The following is a 14,571-nucleotide window of genomic DNA, read 5'->3' as shown; positions in this document are numbered from 1 at the left end:
ATTACAGAAAACTAAAAAAAATAAGTTCTTATAGGTAGGGATCGGTGGCTTGGGAAATTAAACCCAGAATCAGGAAAACCACGTCATAATTATTTTTCGTGTTGTATGCTATCGTTTGGGAGTATGCAACATTCAGCAGATTTATCAATGAATAAATACTGACTGGAATTAACCAATCAGTGTCATTCTGGAAGGCTGACCTTGTAAATGTGGACCAGCCCTCAGACAAAGCAAGGTGATGGCTGTATCTGCTGGAGGCAATGCCGAGCGGTCCCTATTCTTTAGAATCACATAGTCACCGAGTTGCAGGGCGATGGGCTCAGACCACCAAGCTTTGGGTGGAGTATGCAAAGGAAGGTGGAAACTCCAAGAGGCAAACTTCCCAAGCTTCAGCGTTGGCTTGTACTTTGAAAACAAGTTAAGTGACGCTATGTTGGGTTGCCGAGAGACCGGAAGGCTCAGTCAGTGGCCAATACAGCCAGGGGCTTGGTCCTTACAGTTAACATTGCATCCTCCGAACCTGAGATACCAAGGAGCTCCCTTCAGCCGTCCGTCCGTCACCCCCCCCCCCGCCCCCGCCCCCGCCCCCCCCCCCTCCACTTTGGTGCACTAGTAGTTCTGTTTCTTTAAATTCAGTCTGCTCCATGAGGAAACTCCCTGGCAAGTGAAAACAGCCACAAAGGTAAAAGAATGCAGAGAATCTGGCTGCTGCCTGCAGTCATTAGGAAGAGGAGCAATTACTCAGCTCTCCCCAATGTCAGAGGCAGAGAGCAGCATGCGAAGTGGGCGAGTTTTGACCCGTCTTTGCCCGAGCTTCTCCTTCTGCAGTATGTCACCTACCTACCTCGGGCCCAGGATAACTGTAATAATTAACAGAGCAAATGAGAAATGGAGAAAGAATGAAAGCCCGAGTAGACAGACTTGGGTGGTGAAGCTCAGAACACGGCTAACAGTGACAGGCTACGAGCACTTAATAGATGTCACTAATGTCCCGATAATGATGTGTTTGCTGTCACCGATGTGTCCCAATAAAGATAACCGGAGCAGACTTCTTGGGAGTTTTCCTGCTGAGCCCTACAGTTTCCACCACCTGGCGGAGCATCAGGTGGATGGCCTCCACTCTTCCTTCACTCTGTAAACACAAGCTAATACCTGATCCTTGGCCAGCTCTTCTGGGTCATAAAAGCTCCGATCTTATGACCTAAGAACAGCCTTAGGATCCCATCTGATTTCGTCCCCCCTGCTTTCACGTAGGTAACTGCCTAATTTCCTTTGGACAAATGAAGACAAAGTGAAATGCGGGATAGTTACAGGGTCTTAAGTCACAGAGCTGTTTAGATGATGAGGAAAGAATCCAGAAGCCACGACTATTTTTTCTTTTCTCCTTCAGCACACTGCTCTCGGACACAAGAATCTGGTGATATTTACCTCTGTGAAAAGCCTCAAATCCTCTCTGAAACTAGCCAGGACATCAACAAGTACATTCACACTTGGATTAAAATATGGAGTTAGTTGGCCTTTCAATTTTAAGTCATAGGTCGTGGTAATAATTTTCCTAACATCTGCCTGAAAATATATGAACTTGGGTTCTCAAATAGCATTCAGCGTTCCCATTCTTTTTAAAGTCACTTACAGATCCTTCTACTTTGATTGGCAGTGACAGGAAGGTCTCAAACCCACCCCTTTACCTCACTCAGTTCATACTTTAAAATGAATAATAAATACATAAATAAATAAGCTCCAACAAGAACAGGTAAAAAGAGACTTCATTTTACATATGCAGAATAACAAACTCCCATTTGGGGGGACGGAGCCCTTGGCCCTGATTCTTGACAGCAATGAGGCTGGGGTGGGGTGGGGTGGTCTAAATAGTTCTTGCTACTGTCTGGTTCAGGTGCAGCATCCTCCAGGCAGATCTGCCTCTTTCTGGCAGGTCTTCTGGAATCTCCAAAAATGGTGTCACAACCCTTTAGCATCCAGATAGATGCCTTTGGTTTGATCACAGCTGTGAACCCTCTTCCTGAGGCCTTTGGACATGAAGTTGAGTAAGTGCCCTCCAGTAAGTGGGGCTCTGCCAGTTCAGGTTTCGTCCTGCCCTGCCAGAAATTCCTTTCTGTCTTGAATCTGAGATGTTTGTTTATGATTTTTTTGTTTTGAAATGCTAAACAAGACAGACACAAGTCTCCATTTACAGCTTACTGCCTAAAAGAAAAAAAAACAAAAACAAAAACAAAAATCAAACAAACAAAAACCCCTTTGGGATATCTGGTTGCTAGAGACTTAGTTCAAACTTTTGGAGTACGTGTGTCAAATCCTCAGGAATTAGAAATAATAATTTTTTTTTTAAAAAAAATGACACTCTTAAAACATAGCCAGCCCTTAATTTCATTTTTAACAGTTTTATGTGTATGGGTGTTTTGTCTGCACACATGCATGCCTGGTGCCCACTGAAGCCAGAAAAGGGTGTCAGAGCCCCTGAAACTGGAATTACAAGATAGCTGTGAGCCACCATGTGGGTTCTGGGAATCGAACCCAGGCCCTCTGGAAGGGCAGCCAGTGCTCTTAACCACTGAGCCATCGCTCCAGCCCCTTCCCTTCTTACATACTCTTAAGACAAGTGTTCTCAGAATGTTTCTAATTAGAATGTTATACTTGGGTCTGACTAGCATTGACATAAAAGAAAACCCTGAAATTATGTTTTGTAAGTTTTTTCCCCCCTCATTTTGATTATAGGTTACATGTTTGAATACCAACACTCCTGATAAAAGAGAGGGGTCATCTCAATGATAGGTGCTAAAAGAGTGTCTGGGGGGAAAAAATTCCAGTTTCTGCGATGTTATAAGGCCTGGCTGTCCAAACAAACCAATTCTAAATTACTGATCAGAGACTTTTATCCCCATAGGTTCTTTCTCCTTTGCTCCACAGAGGCCAATAGGAAGTATCCATCTGGGGAACACTGAGCTAATAGTGATTGACTTCCTAAATGGCACTCATTGCTAGGCAAGAAGGAAGGACACATAGTTAACAAGTACCATACTGTGGGACCACACCTACCCGGGGAGCCAAAGAGGGTCAGATATTTTAATTGTGGAATGTTTGTCCCTTCCTCTGTCACATAGACTCTCCACAGACCCTAGCAGGCCAATCCGGTGGTAGCCCTGAGGTACGCACTCACCTGAAAGGACACCACATGCTAGATGGAGACCAGTAACAAGATATACCCCGGCCCTGGGTCTTGTGATGACACGTACCTTGTTAGCTTTTAAAAGATACCAATTAGAAGCAGTTCTTTGAAAGTAAGAATTCAAAGCACAGAGCCGAGCAAATGTTCACATTCCACCCAACTCCACAGGCCTGGAAATTAGGGTTACCCTAGGCCAAACCAAGGAACACCTTGTTCTCTGGACTACAAGAGTCATTTTTCTCTGGGATAAACATTTGAGACCAGAAATACCATCCTGAGCCTCCTGTGGAAAGAGAGTATGTGTGGAGGAGGTGTGAATATATCCACGAAGGTGACTTCCCAATTTACACGCAGGGAAAGCTAACAATGATGAAAATAAGAAAGAATGCAGACTAGAATTAATATTAGTTTTTTTTTTTTTTTAAAATCCACCAAGGACAGTATTTAGCATTTAAGGGTAAGCATATAATCTCAGGATACTCATATCTATATAATCACCTACAATATATATTCATATTTGTTATCGCTAATCTTCACTACAGTTACTTGATGAAAAGCTTGTGACACTCCAGGTTTATTTACATGAGAAAACCAAAGACAGGGGAAACCAGCCAAGGTTGGTCTCCCAGGTAAAAACGGAGTCAAGATAATGAACACTGGTTGTATCTAGGCTCAAGACCCATTTTGTTGGTGGTGGTGTTGAACAAGAAAAATGGGATAAAAGAGGGAAGAGAAGACACTCCCGGGTGAGCCTGGACCATCCATTCCTGGTGGGCAGAGGAAAAGTGAGGGTCGGTCTCTCTCTCTCTCTCTCTCTCTCTCTCTCTCTCTCTCTCTCTCTCTCTCTCTCTCTCTCTCTCTCATCTGCTCCTGATGTGCTCAGTACATCTCTATCTCAGGTTTCACTGTCTAGGACTACCCCAATGAACGGCCCCAGGCTTCCCGACCCATCATGAAACCATGACCTCTAGAAAAACAGCGCCCTATCTTATTTACTATGATTGAAATACAATTGTCATAGCATGTGACAGTTTTCAGACATACCCTTATACATCAACTTCATGCTACAAAAGCTGAACATGTGCTGGGAATGATCCTGGGACTAAATAACCCTCCTGGCACCACCGGAGAGTGACAACCACCCGGTTCCACCCCAGGCCTACTGAATCAGAATCCGCTCTGTTTGTTTAGGTGTGGGGGTCAGAGCCTTGCACATGCTAGACATGTGCTCTACCACTAAACTCTAATCCCTAGTCGCCAAACGTGCATTTTTAATAAGCTCCCAGGTGACTGTGGGCCGTTAAAACTTTCAGAAGCCCAGTTTTTTACAAAAGAGGGTCCCGGGATTTTATAACGCAGAAACCAGACCCACAGCAGATGCCCATTAAATAATTTGTGGGCAGATGTTTCTCTGGTTAGCTGGAGCTCCCTAACTTCATAGGGAAACGAGCTGACCTAGAAAGCGGGTAAGTGGCTGAAGTAGAAAGGAATGGACTGCTTAAACTTCTGGCTTTGAGGTTTGTATCACAGCAGCAGGTGGGCCCTACAGTTCTGAAGGTGATGGGTGGGTGGGTGGGTGGGTGGGGGAGGCGTTGAGCTGGGCCAATACAAGTTGCCTCCTTAGCTCAAGGCAGCCGCCATCCTATGCTGACCCCCAGTGTGACATCCACCCCTCCCCGCCCCCCCACACACACCTGAGGATCTATCAGCAAAATCTTTCCAAATAGAACATAGAAGACAATGTACATTACTGATCTGAAAGAGTTTAGGACCCCTCCCCCTAACCTCCCCAGACGAAATAGTAACCCACAGGGAGGGGAAAAAAAAGAGCTGAATGTACAATTTCAACCAACGACGCAACACAAAGAATTTTAGATCCCCCATTTACCCAAAGTATACAAACTCCGCAGGGATTATTTAGAGACGGTATAAATGACAGGTCTCAAGTGTAACTGGCCGCATTGGTGCAGCCAGGGAATGGCTGGAGGCGAGAACTTGGCCTCACTAATAACTGGCTCTTTCCCAGGAGTTCCCACCTTCTAACTCCCAACAAGGACTGAGGAAACGAGAAGGTGAAGCTGATCGAGGAAATAAGCCCAGGCCATGTCGTCAGGCTGAGCCTTGCTGGATATCAACTGCTATCCTCCCTCGTATTTCCGGGGGGACACGGGGGAGTTCTTACCACAACCCTGTGATTAACCCCAATAGTCAGAGGGGAAACCACACGCTCAGAAGAGGATTCCACACCAGATATCAAGTTCCTGACCTTCACATTCATCCACTAAAGCACGGGCATGTCTCGTCTTCAGAATAAAATGGAGGTTGGAGTGGGGAGATAAGGTCTTGAAAGGTGTTCACTTTGAAACTAACAAAGAAAAATAGAATCTTTTTAAAAATCTTTTTTTTTTTCCCCATCATCCACGTGGGCCCCAAACAGACACTTCAGAGTTCTGTGTTTACCCTGAGGGCATCCTTAAACAGGTGTAATCTAGCATGCCTCTGTCCATCAATGGAGAAGGGTCTATCTAGATCTGACCAGGTCAAAGGCAAGAGGCCGGGAGAAGGTGAGGAGGCCAGAGCTGTTCATCCAGAGACTCCGCCCAGTTCACTGCCCACACACTGGTACTGGCTTAGAGCAAGCCAAAACAAAGAGAAAAAAAACCCACAACAGGCAAGCTACCATTGTGAACCACACAGCTAGTAAAGTATTAAGAATGCAGGCTCCTTCTCAGATGTTGGAAACACTCCGACACCTTACTGTAAGGGCTCTTCAGAGACTAGGAAGACTACTCCTTCCCCGTCAAACATGAATGAGCGCCGTCAAGCCTCAGAACCTGATCCTTATACTAACAAATTTTAACCACGTGCCCAGCAAGTGAGATGACAGAATCAAGCATCAGCTTTACTTGGTTTGAACTTACATGGCTCCAACCACCTTTTTTGGGTGTGTGTGTGTGTGTGTGTGTGTGTGTTGGGGGTGGAGAGGGTCTGTCTTGTTGATCTTGACTAAAGGAGCGTACAGTACTGGTTCTCAACCTTCCTGACACAGCAACCATTTAATACAGTTCCTCATGCTGTGCTGACCCCCAACCATAAAATTATTTTCGTTGCTATTTCACAACTGTAATTTTGCTACTGTTGTGAATCACAATGTAAATATCTGATATGAGACCTCCGAAGGGGTCGTGACCCACAGGTTGAGAACTGGTGTGCAGAATGGAGACCGCTTCTGAATGACGCCCAGACTCCCTGCATTCCTTCAACCCCTGTAGACAGGGGAAAAATAGAAATCGATGAACGACTGATTGATTTTTAGGCAAAAATGAGCCTGATCTTTGAAAATGATGCTTTGGAGAATTAGACCTCTAAGAGGACAGGAATTCACGCCTACTTGCTACTCTACTGTGGTGCCTTCCTCAAATAATTCAATGGCCTATACTGAGGTGTCTCCAAAATCCTTAAACGAAACACACCACCTGAAACACGAGGTAACAACTGTAAGGACATGCCTGGCTTTGCCAAATGCATCCACCTTCCACTCATTCCCCCGCCTCCCGCCTCGTTTACAGATGAAGGCTTCCTTGTCATCTCTCCTGCTGGCCCCATTTCCTGAGTTCAACACACCCACATTTTTCAGGAATTTCACAATTAATCTCTGGAATGTGTTTTGGATCATTCTTCAAAGGATGATATAGTTGTGCTAAGATGAATTCAATGTTTGTTTTGGTTTTTTTCCCCCTCCTTTTCTCATTCCTTATCCTTCAGTCCACCCACTTTCTGGGGCCACCATCTTCTTTGAATCTGCCAACTTCACCATGCCTGCACCCTGCCTTCCCAGACTCCTCACCTCGGCCACTGGACAGTAACCGGAACCACGGAGAACAGAAACCTGTACCACATCTCCCAATGGCTCCCTCCTATAAATGGATGCCACATCCAGAGTTTGGGAACGGTTCACTTTTCTTCACGAATGAAGCTGTCTTGGGCAGGCGGGATGGCGCAGCTGGTGAAGGTGCTTGCCACCAAGCATGACAACCTGAGTTCAATCACCAGCACCCGTAGGGTAATAGGAGAGAGAACCAACTCCCAAATGTCCTCTGACATCCACACACACCGTGGCACACTGTACACACACTCACTCTCTCACACACACTCACACTCACACACATATACTCTCTCTCTCTCTCTCTCTCTCACACACACACACACACACACACACACACACACACACTAAAATGTTTTATAAATGAACGTAAGCCGGGCGGTGGTGGTGCACGCCTTTAATCCCAGCACTCAGGAGGCAGAGCCAGGTGGATCTCTGTGAGTTCGAGGCCAGCCTGGGCTGCCAAGTGAGTTCCAGGAAAGGCGCAAAGCTACACAAAGAAACCCTGTCTCGAAAAACCACAAAAATAAATAAATAAATAAATAAATAAATAAATAAATAAATAAATAAATAGATAGATAAATGAACGTGACTTCTGCTCACAACGGTCCCTCCCAACACACTGCTTGCAAAGTTTCCTGGTCTACCGTTAACCACGTTTCCAGCAGCAAACCTCTCCCCACCAGCTGTTTCTGCCTTTCTGTTCTACAGTATACAACTCATCTCATTTGTCCTTGGCCGAGTGTTTTATGTGACAGGACTCCTTACCAACAGGGAACATCCTAGGCGCCTGCCTGACAGCCGAAAGGCAGGCCATTTTTGCCCTGTCATGTGTCCATGTGCCGTGAATAGTTATAGTTGGTCCTCTGTGTTTCGTCAATATTTACTCTGAGGAGGAACCAATTACTTCCTTGTTTACTTGAATTGTTTCTCTTCCCATACCCTGCTAACATATTTCGGACGACCTCTGCTTGCCTTCCTCTCTCTGGCATCAAAGCATAGACCCTACCTGAAGACTTCTGCGGCGGAGAACGAACCCCACGCACTGCTCAGAAGTTGAGTCTGGAACGCTGGATTTGAAAAGTTCCTCTAACTCCAGTAATAGAAGTATTAACTCTGCCCCGCCTCGCCTTTACTTCACCGGTTAAAAAATCCATAGACTCGGGCTAGGGATTTAGCTCAGTGGTAGAGCGCTTGCCTAGCAAGTGCAAGGCCCTGGGTCCTCAGCTCAAAATAATAATAATAATAATAATAATAATAATAATAATAATAATAATAATAATCCATAGATTCTTAATTTCACGTCCTCCCCGAGAGTACAAGGGCAGGAGCCATGTGCCTCACACCAGCCAAATGTTTTGATGTGTCTGCCTGGTCCTGGGCAACTGCTCTCTAGGGCCTCTCCCCTCACATCCTCCACTCTCTCCAAAGCAGGCATCATCGCTACTGACTGTCCCAGGAGACGAGGGAAGGACTGGAACTTCACAAGCCCGGTTCAGAACACAAAACCGTGCTCTCTGCTTTAAGTTCCCACCACACGATCTCAAGTTCTCCTTGTGGCCGGCCCTGTGGACCCCGGTGGAGGGAAAGCTAAAGTCACTGGGAAAACTGAGTTGTGGCAGAGGGTTGAATTGGCAGTCGTTTTGAAAGCTGTGAAGAATTCAGTTCTATACAGACTGGGGCCACGGAGGGCAAGCTGCAGAGAGCGTTGATGCCCGTCTGCAGTCATGGACACCTGCCTCAAGGCAGCGTCGTCTTCCGGGCAATGCTCTACGGTGTCCACTCCGTTCCTAAGCACTCTGTCCACACAATGTCAAGCTCACAGCAGCTTCCTCTTTATCACCCTAAGACAAAGAAAGGGCTGGTCTGCTGGTCACCTTGCCCCACCCTAAGTGAGGCATAAAGTCTGAGGCCTCATTCCCTCAGTTCCAAAGACAGTTCTCACTGTCCAATCAAAACATCCTTCCTACACAATCCCACTTCATGAGCTCTTAAAGTTCAGACCCCTTGAAGAGATCTCCCATTCAGAGGTTTAGCAGCCAAACTTGTTTCTTTGGATTGTAGGTGATTTCCCTGGAGACAGACGCCTGTCCAAGAGAACAGTCCAGCTAGGGTTCTGTAAAAGGCTAACAGGAAGACTCACTAGATGAATGGTAATGGCAAAGGGAATTGCTCCCTCCTAAGGGCCAGAAGGCACTTGTTAAGACTGAGAGAAAACTTTGGGTACCCGACTCTACTCTCAATCTTTCAAATGTGCATAGTCACTAATTCAGGATTTATTTAATATCAGTCTCAATGCAGAGAAGAAACCCCGGTGTACGTGACGCTTGATTTACAGGTCTTGATTCCTAGTCTTTCAGAAATTCATCTTTTTCTTCGGGGTTCTTCTTATGGTCAAGATTGTTCATGTATTTTTATGGGGTCAGTGTGCTATAAAAACCCGAAACAAGCCGTACGGTGGTGGCGCACGCCTTTAATCCCAGCACTCAGGAGGCAGAGCCAGGCGGATCTCTGTGAGTTCGAGGCCAGCCTGGGCTACCAAGTGAGTTCCGGGAAAAGGCGCAAAGCTACACAGAGAAACCCTGTTTCGAAAAACCAAAATAAAAAAAAAAAAAAAACGAAACAAGGAGCCATGTGTGAAAAAGGGTCCATTTCAGTTGCCGACCCAAATCATTTTGTGAACTGTATTTAAAAGCATCAGTATGTTCCCGAAGTCAGTACGGGAAGGACAAACATTTCTGCAAGTTGACAAACAGTAATGTAAATTCAGACTTAAGCCATGTCTTCGAAAGCAGGTGGGTTAGTCATATTTTTATAGCATGAAATATGTTTTCTCAGGGTGGCCAACTAAATAAGCTTTCGAAAGATTTTTCATTAACAGATACAGCCAGTAGGGGTCATTTTAGTGCAAAAAATGCAGCACGAGAGACTTGGAACATGAATTAAAATACATCCATTCCTATTCATGTGCGTTATGATAATATCCACGAATTTCTGAATAAAAATGGAAACTGAGGGAAGCGCCGGCCATTGAGAAATTTTATGCAAAGTTACAGAAAAAAAAAAGAAAAAATGGGATGGGGGTGGGGGCACCTTCTAGATAATTAGTGACTTGTAAAGATTCCTCTAATCCTGAAAGAAAAAAAAAAAAAGAAACAGGTTCTTCAGTTAACTTATATGTTCCATACATTTTATATGAATGTGAAAATGTCTGAAATTTTAGACACATGGTTGAAAAGGCCTCTCTAAATCTAACCGTTGCATCAGGCCAGAAAACACCGTCTCTTTTACCTTGGTTTCATGGGTTTGAGATTCTATTTGTCTGTTGCTTTTAGTGAAGGAAGGAGGAAGAGAAGGGGGCAAGGAGGGAGGGAGGGAGGGAGGGAGGGAGGGAGGGGTGAAGCTGGATGTGCCCATAGCATTCAGCTGAAAACAGGCCTGCTAAACGAGGTGTGTTTCCAGAGCACACTAACTGAAATACAATCATGTCGAGAAACACTTCCAAGCATGTTCAAGGCCCACACTCACTGCACCTGGTGTTACCAGGAGACAGGCAGCGTGTGAGGGATGCATCATTTCAGAGGAATGACTGGCTCCCGGACAAACTGCCAAAAATCATTCCATACTGTGACATGGGGTGTTGCTGCCAAAACACTTGATTATACTGTAAATGCCCCCCCCCCCGCCCCAAGCATTTCCTTCACCAGAAACACATGAAAAAACAAACAAGGGTCGCACTCTCCAGAGCCTTCCAAAGTCCTTCTTCTCCCTGCCCCGCATTTAACTACACGCTCCTGGTTCTTTACGTGTCTGTTGGGGGGCAGGGGGCGGGGGGAGGGCTGGGTCAAGTTTGGCACTCCTCCACGCGGCAGGGTTCGGAGAAACACCTTTTAGTCCCAAGTCATTCAGAACGCCTCAAGTCGAAACACACGAAATCCTACCAGCCTGCCTGATGATGACCATTTCCCCTGAGCTGAGAAACAAACCCACGACGTTGTAAAAGGGCCCCAGGAGGGGCCCCGTTTGTGTGTGTCAGTAAAATGAGGGCACGATCCACAGGGAACACGGCCCTTCACTCACGACTGCCCACTAGCTTCCAAATCAGGAAGGCCTCCCCGATTTTCCACTAACTGTCCAAAACCTTAAAACCAGGGGTAAAAATAAATGCGTGTGTGTATTTAAAGAGTCACCACAGCACTGAAGCCTTTGAACACACCCACTTTTGTCCTTAAGGCCGTCACCTCTTTTTTCAGTACCCCAGCACAACAAGCACACACACACACACACACACACACACACACACACACACACACACACACACACACACACACACCCCTAAGGATGCTTCAGGGTAAAACCCATGTCCCAGGGGCTGGCTGACAGCGGTGAAAGCAGGAGGCTGTCCTTCCTAGCCACTACCCCAAAAAGACTGCTGAGCCCTGCTCACTCGCAGGATACCGGGAACAACGTCACGGGGCCCCCAACGTCTAAGTAGGCAGGGATCCCACTTGGACCAGACAAGCCAGTCCATTAGCAAAATAAAAGAACTCCCCGGACATCTCTCTAGACCTCAAACAGATCAGGCACCTGGAGGCCGATGTAGAGCCACATGCAGACGGAGGCCCCAAGGCTTCCCAACCAGGGAGGCTCCACCATCAACGCCCCCACCCCTCGGCACATCATCTCCACGCTGCGTTACACAATGCGCCGCGGCGGCGAAGCCAACGAGGGCAGACTCTGCTGTCAAACAAACAACAAACAAACAAACAAACAAGCAAGTCGGCCACCAGCACCAGCTCAGGAAACACGCGGATGCTGGATCATGAAAGGAAAACCTCTCTCGTCGTGAGCCCTAACTTTCCAACCCAGGTGCAGCCCCCACCCACACCCCCTTCAGCCGTCCAGAAGAGTACGCCTTTGACCGTTTCCTATAGGCAAATAAATGAGTAACCACCATGTGTAACTTCGCCTGGGCGTCTGACATATTCCGGAGCTGAAATTGATTTATTACGCGAAGGAAGAGGAGGAAGGAGGTGAAGGAAGAGCGCATGGGGGGGGGGGGGGGAAGTAAGAGTCACACAGGGTGTGCAAGCTGGAGCACAGGTCTCACTCCGCTCTCAGAAGCCGGCTGCGCGGACTGCGTACAACCAACCCTGGGTGCCACACTGCGCTATGCGGGCAGGGCGGCAGGGGCGGACTCCCCGAGGGGGCTGGCGTGTGCCAGCCTCCGCAGTGTGTCCTCCCCCCCACCCCGAACGCGGTACCCCTGCTTGGGGCGGGGAAGGGCCACCCAGTGTAAGCCCAGATCACTGCACGTGTGCGTGTCTATGCGGGGTTGAGAAGGAGCTCCCCCCCCCATCCCCCCCCCGCGCGCGCAATCCAACCTCGCCCGCCGCTGGGCAGGCATCTCAGGGCACCCTCCCTGGGGACAGCGACGGTCCCTCCTCCCCGGGAACCCTCTCTCCTCTGGGAAAAGTCTCAGGCAAACTTTGTTCCGCGCGGGCCAGGTGGGAAGTGGGGAAGTGGGGAGGTGGAGGAGGGTGGGGGAGGTGGTGGCGCGCGGCAGGGACGGCCGTACCTTCGCAGACGCCCACTTCGTACTCGGTGATGGAGTCGCCATTGAGCGGGGGGCGGATGACACAGCGCAGCCCCCGGTCGCAGGCTCCGTGGAGCCCGTAGGCTCCACCGCAGCTCTCGTTCCTCTGGCGGGCACACATGTAGCAGCAGCCGCAGACGCCCTGCACGATGCTCCCCGGGCAGCTCCGAGGCTCCTCGCACTTGGACTCGTCACAGGGCAGGCAGACCAGCGCCCGGGTGCCTGAGCGCGCCAGCAGCAGCAGCAGCCCCAGCAGCGAGACCGAGAGGTGCCCGCAGCCGGCCAGCCCCCTGCCCCCCGCCACCAAGTACATCCTCCTGCGCCGCCGCCTCCTCCTCCTCGCAGCCGGGCCGGGAGCGGGGCGGGCGCCCTCCCCTGCGCGGGGCACACGCGCCGCCGCCGCCGCCACCCGCAGCCCGCGGTCCTCGGGCCCCCCTCGGGGCCCCCGGGGTGCTCCTCCCCTCGCGGGGCGAGGCCCCCGCCGCCCCTGCGGGCCGCGCCGACCCGGAGCCCACGAGCGTTGGCGCCAGCGGCAGCGGCGGCGGGTGGCTTCCCCTCCTCCTCCTTCTCCTCCCGGGCGGGAGGGGGAAAAGAGGGGGGAAAAAAAAGTTTTCCTCGCGGCAGCTCCGGTTCAACCCAAACTTCTGGCGGCCGCGGCGGCGGCGGCGGCTGCCTGCGCTCCGCTCGGGAGCAGGGCTGCTGCTGCTGGCTCCGGCTGGTCCTCCGCTCTGCTCCTGATCGCCCGGTCAAGACGGCGGCGGCGGCAGCGCAGCCTCCCGGCCGGTCCCCGCCTCCCGAGTCGCCGAGTGGGCGCGGTAGCACAGCAGAAGGTCCGCGGCGTCCGCTCCGTGTGCCCGGCTCGCCTCTCTCCCGCGCCGCTCCTCCGGGCGCTTGTTTATGGCTGGAGCCTCCGCCGCTCCGGCTGCGCCCTCCCCCATCCTACCTCATCCTCCCCCCCCCCTCCCACCACCCCGCCCTCCCCGCGCCGCGCGCTGCTCATTGGCTGCACCCCCACCCTCGGGCCGGCCGGCCCCCTCCCCTCCCCCTCGCCTCCCTCCGGGGCTGCCCGGGCCCTTCCTCCCTCCACGCCTCCTCCTCCTCCTCCTCCTCCTCCTCCTCCTCCTCCCCCTCTCCTTCCTCCGCAGCCCCGGCGTACCAAGAGCCGGCCCTGCGGGCCGATCATCCGGGCTCGGGCCCGGGCCCCCGCGAGCGCGCTACGGCCGGGAAATCCGAGACAAGTCGTAGCGACGCTAGTCCCCGCCGGTACCGGGCCACGAGGGGGCTAGCCTGGGAGCACCGTAGGGGAGGGACGGCTGCACCTCGGGGGGGTGGTATAGTTTTGAGTTCGAGAGAGTGGTGGGGATCCTAGCCAGGAGCGATTGCTGCAGCCTAGGCTGGCTGGGCACTGGGGCTGGATCGAACCCCAGGAAAGGGAAGCGAACGCGTGGAATTTCCGCACACTGGACGAGAATCCATCTTCCACTCGAGCTGGGAATAGACTTTGTAAAAGATATTATGTAATGGATTCTTGGGAAGCCCGAGACGTCTCCAGCCAAACAGAGGCCGGTGGGTTTGAGTGCTTTAAATGGTCTAGGTAAATGATTCTGAGTCGGGACAGTGGTGGGAAGGGCTGGAGCTTGAGTTGAATTTTAATGATCCACATTCTGTATGCCTGTGCAGAGGTGCTGTATCATGGGAGGGGTGAGTGACTGGGAAGTAACAGAGCTCAATGCTTCTCTCTGGAGTAAGGCTCAATACTGGCTTACAAGTCTTAACATGACGCTAGACTGGGAGAGCTCACACATCCTTACATGCCACCTGACGCTGCTGCCGTTTTGTTTCTCAGGCTCCTGAGCAAAAGAGGTGGGCTTTCCTTCCCCTCCTCCCATGATGCCTTCTTTAAAAAGA

At 50.1% G+C, this 14,571-nt stretch overlaps 1 protein-coding gene across 7 annotated transcripts in view; it reads right to left on the bottom strand.

Moving 5' to 3' along the window:
- Positions 1-13,050, bottom strand: part of Crim1 (cysteine rich transmembrane BMP regulator 1) — a 187,397-nt gene extending 174,347 nt beyond the window's left edge. For 3 of the 7 annotated variants that reach the window (XM_052746295.1, XM_052746299.1, XM_052746300.1), the window contains exon 1: positions 12,646-13,048. In XM_052746295.1, the coding sequence (XP_052602255.1) occupies positions 12,646-12,976 (331 nt within the window). In that variant the 5' untranslated portion in view covers positions 12,977-13,048. Of the gene's footprint in view, positions 1-12,645 lie in introns of all 7 variants that reach the window. The other 4 variants (XM_052746298.1, XM_052746301.1, XM_052746296.1 and 1 more) reach the window with 2 other exon arrangements.
- Positions 13,051-14,571: the final 1,521 nt, after the last annotated feature.

Source organism: Peromyscus californicus, unplaced genomic scaffold (assembly GCF_007827085.1).
Source record: "Peromyscus californicus insignis strain IS unplaced genomic scaffold, ASM782708v3 Scaffold_1__1_contigs__length_55948999, whole genome shotgun sequence".
NCBI lineage: Eukaryota > Metazoa > Chordata > Mammalia > Rodentia > Cricetidae > Peromyscus > Peromyscus californicus.
The sequence above is the reverse complement of the archived record's forward strand: the minus strand, read 5'-3'. Positions and strand labels throughout refer to the sequence as shown.